This window comes from Phyllopteryx taeniolatus, chromosome 4 (genome assembly GCF_024500385.1).
Source record: "Phyllopteryx taeniolatus isolate TA_2022b chromosome 4, UOR_Ptae_1.2, whole genome shotgun sequence".
NCBI classification, from domain to species: Eukaryota; Metazoa; Chordata; class Actinopteri; order Syngnathiformes; family Syngnathidae; genus Phyllopteryx; species Phyllopteryx taeniolatus.
Window position 1 is genome coordinate 29,451,292 of NC_084505.1, and position 16,106 is coordinate 29,467,397.

The 16,106-nt window shown below is 41.6% G+C and overlaps 3 protein-coding genes across 8 annotated transcripts; 1 reads left to right on the plus strand and 2 right to left on the minus strand.

Annotated features, from left to right (window-relative positions):
• The first annotated feature begins 1,601 nt into the window (after positions 1 to 1,601).
• Positions 1,602 to 6,552, plus strand: emp1 (epithelial membrane protein 1). Its single transcript, XM_061771447.1, has 5 exons — positions 1,602 to 1,750; positions 2,458 to 2,541; positions 3,039 to 3,138; positions 3,411 to 3,551; positions 5,253 to 6,552. Exons 2-5 carry the CDS (start codon positions 2,467 to 2,469, stop codon positions 5,408 to 5,410), a joined length of 474 nt encoding a protein of 157 aa, XP_061627431.1. The 5' UTR covers positions 1,602 to 1,750; positions 2,458 to 2,466; the 3' UTR covers positions 5,411 to 6,552.
• A 392-nt stretch (positions 6,553 to 6,944) lies between these two features.
• f8a (coagulation factor VIII associated) lies at positions 6,945 to 12,741 on the minus strand. Of its 3 annotated transcripts, XM_061771444.1 has the most exons (13): positions 12,627 to 12,741; positions 12,308 to 12,354; positions 12,113 to 12,185; positions 11,569 to 11,728; positions 11,397 to 11,465; positions 11,202 to 11,322; positions 10,480 to 10,572; positions 9,908 to 9,972; positions 7,825 to 7,906; positions 7,649 to 7,695; positions 7,406 to 7,506; positions 7,276 to 7,331; positions 6,945 to 7,179 (listed from the first exon to the last, which is right to left on the minus strand). In XM_061771444.1, the coding sequence occupies exons 1-12, from the start codon at positions 12,683 to 12,685 to the stop codon at positions 7,298 to 7,300; spliced, it is 951 nt and encodes a 316-aa protein (XP_061627428.1). In that variant the 5' UTR covers positions 12,686 to 12,741; the 3' UTR covers positions 6,945 to 7,179; positions 7,276 to 7,297. The 3 variants fall into 3 exon arrangements, with proteins under 3 accessions (XP_061627428.1, XP_061627430.1, XP_061627427.1); XM_061771446.1 differs by lacking the exon at positions 7,406 to 7,506 and having other exon boundaries at positions 10,480 to 10,539; XM_061771443.1 differs by lacking the exon at positions 7,406 to 7,506.
• A 207-nt stretch (positions 12,742 to 12,948) lies between these two features.
• Positions 12,949 to 16,099, minus strand: si:ch211-243a20.4 (uncharacterized). Of its 4 annotated transcripts, XM_061771449.1 has the most exons (7): positions 15,915 to 16,097; positions 15,564 to 15,833; positions 15,022 to 15,240; positions 14,591 to 14,712; positions 14,194 to 14,322; positions 14,015 to 14,107; positions 12,949 to 13,936 (listed from the first exon to the last, which is right to left on the minus strand). In XM_061771449.1, exons 1-7 carry the CDS (start codon positions 16,003 to 16,005, stop codon positions 13,874 to 13,876), a joined length of 987 nt encoding a protein of 328 aa, XP_061627433.1. In that variant the 5' UTR covers positions 16,006 to 16,097; the 3' UTR covers positions 12,949 to 13,873. The 4 variants fall into 4 exon arrangements, with proteins under 4 accessions (XP_061627433.1, XP_061627434.1, XP_061627432.1 ...); XM_061771450.1 differs by lacking the exon at positions 14,015 to 14,107 and having other exon boundaries at positions 15,915 to 16,099; XM_061771448.1 differs by having other exon boundaries at positions 12,949 to 14,107; positions 15,915 to 16,098.
• Positions 16,100 to 16,106: the final 7 nt, after the last annotated feature.

A 16,106-nucleotide genomic window follows, 5' to 3' on the forward strand; every position in this document is an offset into this window, starting at 1 on the left:
TGTCAGCTGATGGTAATTCAGTGAGAGTGCATTGCCTGGCAGACTCTGGGGATCATCTATTCTAAGGTTTTTATTATTGATTTGAATCAGTATCAGAATCAGAATCATCTTTATTTGCCAAGTATGTCCAAAAAACACACAAGGAATTTGTCTCTGGTAGTTGGAGCCGCTCTAGTACGACAACAGACAGTCCTCAGGACTCAATATGAGACAAAAGATTGGAAATGAGGGTCACAAACATATTATGTAAATATTTGGAGAAAGGCATTCACATCATTGCTCTTGATATCTAAAACAAGAGAAACTTCCACGGACAGCCTCTGATTTGTTCGGATTTAGAAACTATTTTTCTCTTTGGAAATAATAGAAAAACTGTGACCGTCATAAACCATTTATCAACTCAACTGCTGTTAAAATGAAGACATAAACACAACAAAACACAACTTGAACTTTTTCTTAACTTGTCAAACAACAAATAATGAGGGCATAGTAAAAAAAAAAAAAAAAAAAAGAAAAAAGAAAATGCCTTGTGCATCTCATTTAACACAAACTGTCACACAAGTGGGGAAAAAAGTGCATCATGGTAAAATAAATACAAACAATTAATGCAGACAGGTAATCACGTGGTGACTTTTGAAGTATATTTTCCAAGAATATATTGCTGAAATTTCCTATTCAGACATTACGCATCCAAATCTTGAGCTCCCAGCACTTGATTTGTGTGCTGTGTGATAACAGCATTTGCGGTTAGTTTGGCAACTGCACATGTGCAGTCGTCCTTTCCTTTGCTCTAGGGCACATATTTGCCTGCTATCTGGGAACACTACAATACCTGTGGTTTTGTCATCTTACCAGCAATAATAATGTTTCATTTTGGGCTGAAAGTAACAATTATTTTTAACAGACGATTATGATGATGATTATTATTTTTTTAGATTTTTAAAAAACTAACCCCCCAAAAAATCCATCCTTTTTTTTTTTTTAAACCTGGACATTATTTCAAATTGACAATGCAGAAAAACATACAAACATACATTTATTATGATTCAGTTTGGTCTGTAACATGACAGAAAATAGGCAAAAGGAGGACTTCAGAAAATCTGAGAATATTTGCTGTTGAGAGGCTTTGGACAGTCTCAAGTTCAACAATGTCGCTAAACGATTACTCGATTACCACAATAGTTGTCGATAAATTTAAACACCAATTAGTTGTCGATTGATCGATAAATTGTTGCACAACAGTTTACTGTATTATTTTCTTTGCCGTTTCAGATTCCATTAATTTTCTTCCAATTTCTGAGGTAACTGCTATGATTATATTAGTATGTATTGCTTTCATAGGAAAGTTATGCAGTATTCTTGAAGTATGAAAATGAAAATATACGCACATACAGTATTATATCATGGAGAAAAAACAACATACTGTGTCGACTCGGGTTTTTTTGTTTTTGTTTTGAAAAATCATTTTGAGAAACTGTGTGGAGCCCAAACTTGTGGTGGTTTAAAAACAAACAAACAAACAAAAAAAGCGTGTTGTTTTGTGTACAGCGCGCAGAGCGGGTTTTGGTGTGTGCCGACATTTCATTGAGGAGGGGGGAAAAAAGTGAAACTTTGTGGGTGGGGCTTGCACAAGGGGAAGAGAGGGAAAACAGGCCGATGTGTGTGCGTCCAAGTCTGAGCTGGGTGGGTCTTTCTACTGCCGTTCACATTTTCCAAATAACTCCCGGCCTGTGCGTTGGAACGCTTTCAGGTAATACTTTGTCATCTTCGATTGCTTTCTTCCTCCTAATCGTTCCCGTCCTTCAACTGAGTGAAGCGCGCGTTTTTGTGGTCACTTTTGGCGCAGGAAAGCTCGACTGACGGCGTAGTCCAAACTTTCAAAGTCGCTTGGAAGGATGGAAAAGTGACGAGCGTAAAAGGCGCGCGTTGGAAACTCTTCGGAGTTGAAAGGAACCCGCCTGGTTGCTTTTTCTTTTTCTAATTGTAATAATGGCCAGGCGTGGTGTTGTGGCGCTCCTTTCAAAGTTGTCGACGACATTGTACAGTAGAGGGCCTGCGTGTGTAATTGGGGAATGCCCTGACACCGTCGCAACAAATGCGCCTTTCTCGTCGACGGGAAATCACTTCAAGCCTCCAATTCGAGAGCTCGACAAACATTTCTTGTTGATTTACCCTGCGATGTGGAACAATAAACGCATGAAAAGTTTCTACATAGGCGCAATGGGGGGGGGGGGGGGGGGGGGGGGGGGTATGGGTTGTGGGGGGGCACATCTGTCTGCGGGTTTTTTTTTTTGGGGTGGGGGCTCTGTCTGTCAGCGCCCATTCGCGGTGTTTTATCTGGGACAGCTGTGAGGGGCTTTCTCCAAGGGGGAGGCTGACTTGAATAAATGCTCGGCATCCTCCTACACACAGCCCGCAGCAGCTCCAAATCGCTGTTACAGTATTTCTTTTTCCCAGAGGGTCACCATGTTGATGCTGGCTGGAATCGTTGTTGTGCATCTCACCGCCATTATCCTCCTCCTCGTCGCTACCATTGATAATGTAAGTAGTGTTTTTGTTTTAATTCATCTATCATACCCACCCGCCCCCTCCCAAAATGACTCCCATTCCCATTATGCTTGTTTAACCCGAATGAGATGGGAGTTGGGTTAAGTATGTGTTATTTCATCACGAGTTTTTTTTCTGACAGTTCCATGAGCGTATTTGACCACCGACGCAAGAATGAATTTGTACAACTGCTCAATTGGATGGGTGTAGATCATCAAAGCTTTATCCTGACAGACCAAAATGGAATAACAACAATATATTTTTGCATTGCTATAATGTGATCTAGAGTCCAGACCTAAACCCACTCGAAAATCTGTGGGGCTGTGCTCAAGATGCCCTCGCGACCCGACACATTTGGAGCACTTCTTAGAGGAAGAGAAAATATTGAAATGTTGTTTAGCGTTGACAAATAATTTCATTAATGAATTAAATCTGCCTAGTAACATGAGCCTCGTGTAATGGAAGCGGTACATGCACCTGCGTCTCTGTAGGCCTGGTGGACCGCCGACGCGTTGTCGACTGACTTGTGGGGAAGATGGGAGCTGGTCAACTCGGCCTGGCATTACACGAACCTGAAAGACTACACAGAAGGTAAACCCGCTACGAAATCTGGTCAGCGCTTTTGTCCCCTCGCTGTAAGTAACAAGCGGTAGCAGGTGTTGAGTCGTACTCGGTATGTGGCCAGCTGGCAGCTGTCATGTGCACACAACAGCTAGTAGCATCCGGTTCACCAACCATTCGGGTTTTCAATTTAATTGGTGTTCAATAAGCAAGTTTGCAAATTGTAATTGTCTGCATTGTTGTCATGCCTCCACTGACTGTCTGCGTGCACGTGTGTGTGCGTGTGTGTGTTGACGCTGCAGAGTACCTCCAGGCGGTACAGGCAACTTCAGTGTTGGCGTGCATCTTCGCCATCCTGGCCCTGTTTGTTTTTGTGGCTCAGCTCTTCACTCTGCCCAAAGGCCAGCGCTTCACCTTCACCGGCGTTTTACAGTTGCTCGCCTGTGAGTAAGAACGGCTCGTTTTCTATAACCCGAGGGAACCGTTTCACGATGATGTGGTTTTAGAATGCATGTGCTAATTGTTTGCATCAGTGCATATTTACATACATTCTTACTGAGAAGGAGGGGAGGATCATTGCAAATCAATAATGATGGGCTGAGATCGATGAAGAACTAACTACAACAGTGCTGCGAGTCTGTCTGCTCTGTGCCCCAGGGCAGGGTTCAATCATAGCACATTTATTTGTTCTGCATGATCAAATTAAGACAAAGGTTGTGTGTTCTCCGGGCTCAAGAATCTGCTGGGTTAAACTCAACAAGACTAAAGGAATGTCAATCATAAAAAAATCACTGATTGAAAATAAACTCAAGCCGGATGAGCACCAAATTGTACACAGACCTATAAACAATCAGTTAAATAGCAGGACAGAAGTGATATTTTTCTTTTTAAAAAATATGAATCAAAATATTAAAATGTTTTTGTTTTTTTTGGGCCAGACAATAAACTCAAATGTTGTTTTTTTTTTTTGTCAAAGTCTGAGTTGAAACTCCCCAGCAGGGTGCCAGAGGATTTCTGAGGGGATGTAGCAACTTGGGGGGGCGAGAAAAAAAAAAAAAAAACATTCTGTACTTTTACGGCTGCTAAGATAACTCCAGCTACGCGTTAAATGCAAAACAGTGAAGGAGGAGACTCAACTAAATAGCTATGCTTATTTTTTTTAGTTAAATAATAAATAGGGTCATAAGTAGCCCTCAACTTAATGGTGATTTTAGAATATTAGTTTCAGCAAAATATGTATTATGATTTGGGGGAAATGTTTATATTCCACGTGAGAGATTTTCAGTTGCTACAATTGCCTTAGGGCGTTTCACTGACTTCTGTCAACATAATGGACACTCAGAAGTGAGCAGCAAAGTGAGTCATGCGAATCCTCTTAATGCGTCATGATGATTTTGTGCTCTAAATATTTGTAACACTCATTGCCATACCTATTTAAAAAAAAAAAAAAAAAAAAAAAAGTCAGTCTGCGGCACATCGGATCTTCAGTGAGTGATCGACAGATTGAGACAAAGTCACACCAAATTATTTCATCTTGTTTGATATTATTTGACAGGTGCTCTTTTGTTACGACCGCTCCTGATTTTGATTAAAAAAACATATTTCCTTTAATTGTGGCCTCTGCTTCCATGCACCAGTGAATCATGAGGTGTGTTGTTCACACGAATAATAAACAGCGCCATGTAGTCAAACCTAAAAATAAGCTGTCTTTACTATGACTAAAATCACCATGCGTTACCACAACGTACACCGCCTATGGATTAGGCATGGTATCTGTAAAGCTGTAAAGTGTGTTAAGAGAAAGTGCTGATGTTCGCAGCTATGGGGCAGTCTAATTTTTACACGAAAATAATTATGGATTAGAAGAAGCAAAAGCACAATCTCATGTTTTATTAGTTGTACAGAAAACGATATGAATGCTACGGAAATCTACTCTGCATCAGTGATGTAGGCCTTAATAGAATATATATATATATATATCGTATAATACGTTTATGACTCACATCATAGATGCCCAGTATACTCTGCAGTTAAGTAAACAGCCCCAGCCAATATACGTTCTTGTGGTGATTGGTGTAATTGGTAAACGGAGTTACCTGTGTTATGAGTACCGATGGTCTTGAGTGTTCACTTCTCGCCTGCAGGTCTATGTATAATGATCGCTGCCTCAATCTACACCGCCGAGTTCCACACCGGTGAAAATGGAGCATACGGACACTCCTACATCCTGGCCTGGATCTCATTTGTCCTCACGCTGCTCTTAGCCATCACCTATCTCGTCCTGCGGAAAAAAAGCGAGTGAGAGGAAAGCGAGGAGGCCGGGATCCGGCGTCACGCCCCTCCTCAATTGGAACGTCTAAGAAGTACCCCAAATTTGAGACAAATATTTGCTGTTGGGAGTAAAATAGGGGAAGATTGGCCAATCACCATTTCAAAATATATTTTGACTCACGATAAACTTAACACATTTAGCCTGTGTATAATCATTTTATTGGGCGGATTTCCCTTCAGACATTTGACAGTATCAAATACATTTGTATAACAGGCTGATTTATGTCATTACCATAACATAAATGTCAAATTTGTTACAATTGCCAAGTTACGATGTAATATATTACTGTACTACTTTTGACATCTAGTGGCAAATTAGGCGTACATCAACTGTGACGTTACTAGCTTGCTGCTAGTTAGCTTAGCATTACATTTGGGAGAAGTGGGAGTGAAATGTCTTTTTTGTTTGTTTTTTAACAGTTTACACATAAAGAGAGCTTTAGAAGGTCTTAAGCAGGGATTTTGTTCCCTTCGAATTATGTAGCCTCTATGCTAAGCTAACCCAAACTGCAGCCGGAATATGGCTTATACATTTTCAGTGCAAACAGGAGCGTAGCACTCGGTGCCTTTAATTCTCACACTGGCGGCTCTTTTGGAATAAAGCCATCAGTGTAGACTATTTTGGAAGCAGGGTGTTGATAATAAGTCTAAGGGCTGACCCCCCCCCAAAAAAATCAAGCTGAAGCTTCCAATGACCACCGCAAGAATGAAGTGAACAAATAAAGGTAATAGGTTTTGCATGTTTGCAACACAACAACTTCCCTGTTGCTGTACTTGACCAATTAAAACAAGCTTTAATTGGGAATACAAGTAGTTTGAAGTCATGCATCTTTATTTCATGAAGTAGTGTATCCTCGTTTTATCCATGTACATTGTAACCATTATATTTTTGTAACATTTTGTAATGTTTTTTTTCGTTTTCAAGCTATGTTTTGCATTTTGTTTGTAGTAGGCTGCTATCCTGGAAAAAAAAGTACATCAATTTGTACATGTGAACCAGATATGGAGGATGAGCGTTTCATTTGACCATATTTCTAAACTATGCATTAGAAGGTTTGTAATTACTTTGGAGTGAAGCCATACACTATAATCAATAAAACAACTAGTAACAAACACAGCTTCATGATTCATTCATCAAATGGCATGATAAACATATCTGAATAAGTCCCACTTGGTAATGTCTGCCTCACACTTCTGAGGTCGGGGGTTCAAATCTGTACTCCAACCTTTGCATGTTCTCTCCGTGCTTGCATGAGTTCACTCCGGCTTGAATATAGGATGATTTTAAATTAATTGAAAACTCTAAACTGTCCAGGTGTGAATGTTAAGTATGAATGGTTGTTTTCCCGCCCCCTATATATACACCCTGCGATTGGCTGGCAACGATTCCCCCTGTGGACCCCGCCTCTCACCCAAAGTCAGCCAGGATATGTTCCAGCGACTCTGAGGACAAGCGCTATCCAAAAGGGGTTCTGGGTAAAAGCACTAAATAATAATGACGTGAACATCATACCACAAATGTATTATTTTTTTTTAGTTTTACATTTGTCTCAGTGAAAGCATTTGTTGGGGTCTTACAACAGACCCAGTCAAAAGCAGGAATGTTTCCATGATGTTAGCTATCGTTCCCAGAGGAAGCGGATGAGAACAGGACGGCACTAAATGCCTTGGCCAGACGGTGTGATGCGCTCCTGAACCACTAGGTGGAGGAGGTGATTCTGCTCGGCGGTCAGCACTGGCCTGAGGTAGAAAACATGAACATAACACTGTCAAATCAACCACGCTCATGAAGCTACAAACTGCTCATGATGGAGATTGATATTTTGCAATGTTTACCATAGCTCAGTCTGAAGAGACTTCAGGGACTCTGTGTCTTTCTCCTGGCATGCCATCTGTGAAACACATTGGCTTTCATATGCTGCACAAAGAAATTCAGATGGCCTTGACATGGGATGTGACTCTGTACTTGTTCATAAACTCAGTTGATATTTCATTACAGACTTCTCTCTTTGTCACGGCTCGATCAAACAGTCTATTATCGCTCCTTTGAGGACACGTGTACAAATCCTGCAGATTAAAACAGGAAAACTGAGATGCAGTTGAAAAGCAGGGCCAATCCCTGCATATTTATCGCAGCTTTGCAAAAGGCCCCGAGGAGAAGACCAGGAAATCCTGTCAAGTGCACAAGTATGCGGCTGATGAAACTCACCACCACCGACTGCAGGAGCAGGAAAACATTCTCGGGCAGGAAGGTCACTGAAAGACAACACGAGTATTGACTCATTGGACTTCAAATAACTTTCATTTGGAGCAAGCCACAGACTAGTCGATAACACAAAGAAGAAGAAGGAAAAGGAACTTAATGGAAATGAAACGCGTCTCCACCTTGACTGTGTGGGTCGAAGGACTCCCATGCGTATCTCTCCAGTGTTTGCGCATGTTCTGGTAGCAGCTTCTGAGGCGGAGGCTGCACAGAAAAGCAGTCAGATTCAAAACGCTACATATGCTTTATGATTTACAACACGGTATATAGCAACACATATAACCAGCGTTATGCTGGCGTATTGATTCTCATTGCGTAGGCGTTTCCTTCCTTTCACGCTAAACCTTGAACTCTCCTCTGCTTTTTGCAGTTTGATGGCTGCGTGCCACTGAAATCTGGACCATTGTTCATGCAGCCCATCAAAACAATACTGCTGTGCAATTACATCTACGCGACTGCATTGTCACCATTTAATACTCAGTTAAACCTGAAAAACAACCTTGTAGATGACAACAATGTATCCGGTCGGATATCCACAGATTGTTATCCACGTAACGGAAGACTCAGAGTAGATCCGCCTTTTGTTTTGGCAATCAGTTTGTGATTTCCAGTATGATATGAACATTTGAGTGATGAAAAATGGCCATGGTGGGTATGCTTATAATTGTTGGCCACAGGGCGGCAGCATAGAACCATCCATCCGTCCATTTTCTGAGCCGCTTCTCCTCACTAGGGTCGCGGGCGTGCTGGAGCCTATCCCAGCTATCATCGGGCAGGAAGGCTGGTACACCCTGAACTGGTTGCCAGCCAATCGCAGGGCACATACAAACAAACAACCATTCACACCTACGGGCAATGTAGAGTCGTCAATTAACCTACCTTGCATGTTTTTGGGGATGTGGGGGGAAAACCGGGTAGTCCAGGTTCAATATTAACCCTCAGCCAAGTTCAGATCGGGATCCTTAACTGCCATGTAAAGTCTGGAGATGATTGTCGTGTCAGGTGTGGAATTATGATATATACATATTTCTGCAAGTAGCCAACGCAGTCCATTCCAACTTATTGGCTGATAAAGACCAACTATTACTCTTCACTATTACCCACTTATTTTTTTCAATACTGCTAAACAAACAATCACAAAACGCACATTGACACACCACAGCTATTTTAGTTTATTGATTTTTACAACCTCCATCAAGGTCAAGTTATGTTTTCATGGATTTTTTGCTTGTTAGTGAGCAAGACGGCAAAAAGCCACAACTGATCTCTGCAAAACATTATGGATGGGATGTAGCATGAGCAAAGCAAGAAATCATTCAATTTGTGTTAAACCAGGATTTTTATGACATGTGCAGGAGGTGAGCTCCTAGCTCAATTTGAGGTGGTCCACTTTCCACAACAAAAGATGATGTTACTAGTTTGAAAGCACATCACTCCATCTGTGGTCCCTTGTTAAGGTTTCTTATTTTCTCCCCAAATGGGGTTTGGAGTTTTTCCTTGCGCGGTTGGAGGGTTTAGGTCGCGGATGTCGTCGATATTTGTCAACTTCGAGCCTGTGAAGCCCTTGGACACTCTTTTGTGATCAGGGGCTGTACAAATAAACATGACTTGACTTGACAAAGCAGCATCCATTTTCCCCCGATTGTAATTGTGGTGTTTGATTGACAGATAACATTTGAGTGGAGCGGCGTTTCAGTGGACACGCACACAGTGTTTGAGAGCAGAGAGAAAAGCTGGATTTTTTAAAAGAATTTCAAGCCTCATATACTTAAGAGATTTAGTTTTAAGCTTTCAAATTTGGCAGGGATGTTCACAACACATCTCTGTGGTGTCTCAAATTGAAGACATTTTGACTTTACCCGGTCTTTAACATTTTAAAACACGACAAAAGTGTGGTCTGTTGCGAGACAGCAATATGAGATGATTAAACTAAGAGCTTATTTGAGCAACCAGTGGCTGTTCCCGCAACCCGTACTATATTGATACTGATACTGCCTGCTTGGAACCACAACTGACCAGTTAGTACAAAACATAGCTCGTAGTGTCACATAGTACCTGCGTTTTAACAATGGAAACGCATATTTAAGTGAGTACAACTGTGATGGGGCAAGTAACGACTGTGGAGTAGAAAATGGGCCCTTATTTGACCCATTCTATTATTTTTATATATACAGTCTAGCGTATATATGAAAACATTGATTGTACCTCAAGCAGCATAAGCAGTAGTACTCTGGAGATCTCGCATCTTGCCACAATGTCCAAAAAGGCACCTTAAATATGAGAAAAAAATATATGTATATATAAATAATAAAATAAATGAATAAAATCAGACCAGTGTCCAGCTGCAAGAAACACCCTGTGAGGAAGGCACGCAACAACTAAGCAATAGGACAGGATGGGAGTAGCTATGCAGTGCCTAAACCTCTGTCGGGGTTTAAAATGCAAGAGAGAGGAAAGTCCGGGGAGTTGATGTATTCATAAAGGCTGTGATATTGTGAGTGGCCACACATCAAGCAACTAAATCCTAGAAGCTTGCCTACAGAGATATTAGCGAATGAACACCGCGTGGCAGAGGGGGAAACCCCACATCCCTGCAGCCACCCAACCAGAGTCCCAGGAGGCCCCAGGAGTCATGCCACGAGCCTTGCGAGTACCCACCGCCCACCCTACTACTATGGTTACCAGCTGTTTTACCACCCTTTGTAACAATTATGGCTATTGTCATATCTTATTTCAAACATAAGATAGATTTAAGTGGGGGTGCAAATGAGCCTCACCAACAGGGGTGCTGGTGCCTGGTAGTTGCAGTCCTCTCTCCTGGCACATGAGCTGCATCTCTGTAAACACGGACAAGGCGCCATCATAGTCACCTGGGGGGGACCCACAAAGTACACATAAGATAAGCTGTAAAATGTCAAAGATCTGCAGATACACCTCTTAATTGATTAATCAATCAATCCATCAGATGTTGGACTACCCATCTATCCATTGTCTATAATGCTTATCCTACTTCGGGACATGGGTGAGCTGGGGCCTTTCCAAGATGACTTAGGGCAGGAGGCAGCGTACACCTCGGAATGGTTGCCAGTCAATCGCAGGGCACACTTACAAAAACAGCACATTCACACCTATGGACAATTTGGAGTCTTCAATTCAACTTAACATGCATATTTTTTAATGTGGGAATAAGCCGGAGCACCTGCGGATAACCCACGTAAGCACAGGGAGAAGATATAAATTCCACACAAGAAGGCCAGAGCAGAGATTCCCGCAACCTAAGAACTGTGAGTCAACACGCTGACATGGTTCTGTGTTGGGCGACCCGGCTTAGATTTCGTACAATTCTATGCTTCCAACTTTGGGGAAACCTCTTTTGCGTTGCCAGTGCAAACAGCAAAGTGCCTAAAGCAATGCTTGGTCAAGTTTTGTGTGGAAGAAACCGGACGTCGCACATCACAAACACAGAAGCGAAGAGGAACATCGGAAACATCGAACTCACGTGTGAGAATTTTACATGAAGCCATTTCTCCCATTGACAGAAGAGCTTCCACTGGCATCTGTGTCTGCAGCTCTGCAGCCCTCTGGTAATGAACAATTGCCTCGCCTGGTCGGTTCATCTCCTATTGAAGACGACGCGTCATACCAAAAGAAATACCTCACCCAGTTCATGTACTATATGAACAGGACAGCTTACTTTGAGTGCATTGCCAAGTTCTAGACACAGACTGGCTGCCATCATCGGCTGGTTCATCTCAACATACACCTGTAAGAACATCAACATTACCTGACAGTCACTACATTTACTTGGCACAATAGAGTGATTTTTACACACAAAAAAAACAGAAACAAAGGACATCACAGTGAACCTTGCTGGCAAAACTGTAGCAGTTGAGTGCAGCCTGAAGGTGCTCGTCAAAGCCCGGCACTCGCAGAGAGTGGTTCTCTTTCTCAGAGGAAAGAAAAAGGCGTGCGGCATCAGTTAGCGCCAAAGCTTCTCCCGGAGCGTTAAACAGAGTCTGCTCACACCTGCAGGAGACACAACGACAATATGATAAAAACAGAAGGTTCACGATAACTACCGTTTGATGCCAGAACATATTATTTCTATTTACGTGATTTCCTATTAAAATGTTTCAAATTCAGTTCAGTCGCCACTATATTTAAATATATACTTACAAGCAACAACGTTAGGTACAACTACACATAAATGAGATCCAGTACATATGGTAAACTGCAAATTAGTTGAAGAAAATTGTGTTGATGCTCTTACAGAGCAAAACAGAGCAATATATATGTATTTACAGCCTATCCAAGTCTGCTTCAGAGTTTACCGACTGGTAACTAGCAGGTCCTAGTCAATGTCAAAATGATTTCAGACAAAAACCAAATGCAATACAGGAGTTGTTGTACCGGGCCATGGCCAGGTTGCAGAAGGCGGCATACTGCAGACAGTCCTGCTGCTTTAGCTCCTTGGCTAGGTGGCCTGAAACAACAAACATTGCTGCATGTAAGATGAGCAAAATAAAGTAAAGAAAGAAAAAGCTAGATTGGAGAATGGCGCGCATCTAATCTATTATTTGCTCATTACGTTACGTTGAAACTTACCAAACTGCTCACTTGCCTCCGCGACATTTGGCTTCCGAAGGAAACGTCTGCAACGAGGACAAACAATGTTGTCAATTTCCATAACAAGCAAAATATGACTGCGTTATCACGAATTGGTGTCGAGCAGAGTGTTAGCAAGCTGACGGCTTCTTTAGTATGGACCTGTCCATCAACGATGCCGCTAGCCAACAAATAACAAACGCTAGCAACCACTCGTAAGCTTGGAGCGGCCATACTGCTCGAATCCTTGTATTCTAAAAAAAAAATATAATAAATAATCCTGTTACTTTTCCTTAAAGCTAATTCCACCAACACTTACTTTTTAAGCTTATTCGATACAGCTCGGTATCTTGCTAAGAAGTCACCTTCTGCAGCCATGGTCCTCGCAGGTAAATGCAGAAACAACCAGGAAGTGCAGCGCCAGACTGCAGCGTCGTGATTGGCTACGAGCGTGAATGTCGAGTCCCATTGGCTAAGAAAAAAAAACGTAATTTATGACGCCATAAATGTCCGACGAAATGGCAGCTACTTTTGTATGCAAGCGCGTGCTTACGTGGCGGCCATCTTGGTGAGGGAAAGTTCCCCTCTAGGTATTGTACAAATATTGAAAATAAATCACAACGTTCTCATTTCACAACCGATTTTCACGAGGGTTACTTTATTGTCAACATCAAAATATGTACTAATAATACATAACATTTGGTTCAAATAAAAACAAAACAAAAAGAACCCCCAAACAAACAGAAAAATACTCTACAAATGTAGCCTGACAATTTTAGTTATTTTACTTTAGAGGCCAGGGAGTCTTTTACTTTCAGCCATTATATACAGTATATAAACGTATATACATAGATATATACAGTAGTTATATGTATAAAAATATACAGATGTATACATATCTAGAAAATACTAATTATATAATATACATTTTGTTGTACTTAATTGTAAAGGTAATAAAATAGTCATTTTTATTTCTTTCTCTCTCTGGGAATCTGGCTGCAATTCATGTCTTTTCCCTGACAAATGCTCAGTCTTGTCATCCTGATTCAAAATTGGTCAAGGTAAACATTTATACGCGACTTTGTCCTTCCTGCCTGTATTGTTGCAGCCAAACATCACACTGACTCACCATTTTTTGACGTTGCCTATCAAATGTATCTATTCAAACAATCAATATCAAACAACGCTTCGATATGGCGGCCGCGGGCGTGTCCAGAGGCGCGTGACGTCACGGGAAAACTATCCATAAACAGTTCATTTATACAGAGAAGGTGCTGAACATTGATGTGGAATAGGTTTAAGCATTTTCTGGCTCGCTACAGTTCATGGAAAATATTCTTGGGTTTTTAACATCATATAGTGAGTCACTGACACTATAGATAGATTTACATTAGAATTTTGCCTGTGTACTATGGTTCTGAGGTAGGCCTATATGAGTATATTTTTACATCGGGATTTTGATACTTTCAGTCATTTAAATGTGGAAATACGTCTGCGTTTATAAATACAATTCATTTATTTATGGGTGACAATGTCAGCCAGGGTTGAATCAGGATTCTTTATAATTCAGAAATTCTCATAGACAGACTCAAATACCCCTTCATCTTGTGCTGGTGTGCGTTGTTCCACCTGAGGAGCGAAAAGAAGTTTGTTTATCTTCTCATACATTTCTGAACGTGTGATAAAGCAGCAGGAGTCCACACCGACCGGTCTCTGGCCTGTTTTTGGCTTGGGAGCAGGCTTGTCGACAGCTGAGCGCTCCAGCACATCATAAATGGACCGAGGTCGTGGCTCTAGACTCTAAAATATGGTTTCTTATCAGTTGAAGAGAGAAAAGGAACAACGACAATGACCTGAACGTGCCTACGCCGCACGCTGGTACTTACAGCATAGAGCGATGTGGAAGAAGTTATTATTACACTCATAGTGTCACCCTCAGGCTTTTCTGCTTGGGTCTGTTCTTTGTTCTGCTTTCGATCGTTGCTTGGATTGCCACACTTGGGCATTTGTTGTTTCTAAAATTTGCAGAAAAAAAAACACACACATGGGAAAAATACATTTAAAAAAGAGAAGAAAAACATTTGCAAAGTCATGTAGTAGACCTTTTTAAATTGTGACTTGCTGACTCCGTTAGTGTGACTTTGAAACCTCGGGTGATGGCGTTGAATGTAACTTTAGAAACTAATATGTCTGAAGAGATTGTAATGCAAACACTCAGCTGAAATCGTTATGAAGCTCAGTTAGATTTCAACATGCTGTTAATAACTTAACGCCAGATCTTACCCAAGTTCCTCTGAAGACATAAACAGAGCTGACCACACTAAAAACCAGCAACACACCGCTGAAGAAGGCCACCACCATGAAGTCTGTGTAGTCCTCCACAACGACTTCCCTGTAGCCTTCATCTGGAAGAATACAACTTTTATGACATATTTTGAAACCAGATTTACAGTTCTACACCACGTAAACATAAACATGTTGAATAATGACCTCTGTTGACAGTGTCCACTTAGCAAATTGTGTAAATCTTGTATTGGATCTCATTAAATGGAGCACGTGTGCCATAATGTAAGTGTGACATTCATAATCCCTCCAAGGCAAGTAAGTAATCATTTAATAATGATAACAACAACAAAAATATTTTAGTCAGTTAAGGGAACCAAAAAGTCCCGGGGACGTTTTCTTCAAATAATAAAATGGCCCAAAATACTCACTGCTGCCACTTTGCCACAACTCTGATTTACAACATTCCATGCAGAGGGGGAAAAAAAAACTGGGTTGTTCTGTTGTGTGTTTCCCAGTGTGGATGGGAAGTCGCTTCCAGGCAAATGCCAAACCGTTTGTTCGGTTAAAAGGGTTCAATGTGTGCCATCTTGCGTCACCATCAGTGAAGCCACGAAAGGTTATTCTGCAGACGGTGACGTCACAAACGACTGCAAACATCGCCACATAATCACTGCGGTTAGATTGTCAAATATCTTACTTAGAATAATAACGAGAATATACAGCCCGCAACGTGAAACACTGGTGAATTTCTGGCATTGTTATCCTAGTAAAGGCACCATTTTTCATATAATTCTCGAATTGGCTTGGATTTTATTTGTATGCATTTCTTTTTTTTTTATGATTTCATGTGGCTCTCTTGAGATAGTCTGACCTATTATACATAATGCGTCATCTGTAAAAGCCCAAAGAGAGCCGCTTCACTCTTCTAACTTGCGCCTTCCTCGGCACATTCTCAACTGTCTGTGCTCACCTCTCAGTCGCAGAAACCAGTACACTTTGGCCACCTTATACCGGCAATGATATTCCCCCGAATTAATGAGCATTTTCAGGTCCAGCACGGCCTTGTAGGACACCGCGTGGCCTGGAGTTCCAGCGACTTCGTGTCTTAAAATCTGCCGCTGTTCAGGGTCAAAGCACGTCAAGACGTCTTTGCTTTGGTTGGCGGGGATGTTCAGCTCGTAATGAACGTAGAGATCTTCGCCCGTGAATGCCACAAAGGCGGTGTTGAAAATTAATAATCCTGTGGGAACAAAGAAGAATAAAACCTACAAGTATAGTATAAGATTACCTTACATGTGACGTATATTTGTGGGTGGCTTACTTGGAGCTTTTCTCGCTAAACATAAAGGAAGGAGCATTTGGAGAATCCAAATCAGCATCGCAAAAAGATGCCAATATCGCTGTGATGCCATGTTTCTGAATCGGTGTTCGCACGCTATTGGTGGCCAACTGTGATCTTCTTCTCCGGTGGCTCTCAGTTACTCTGTGTTACTAAACTCACAACTGGGACTTC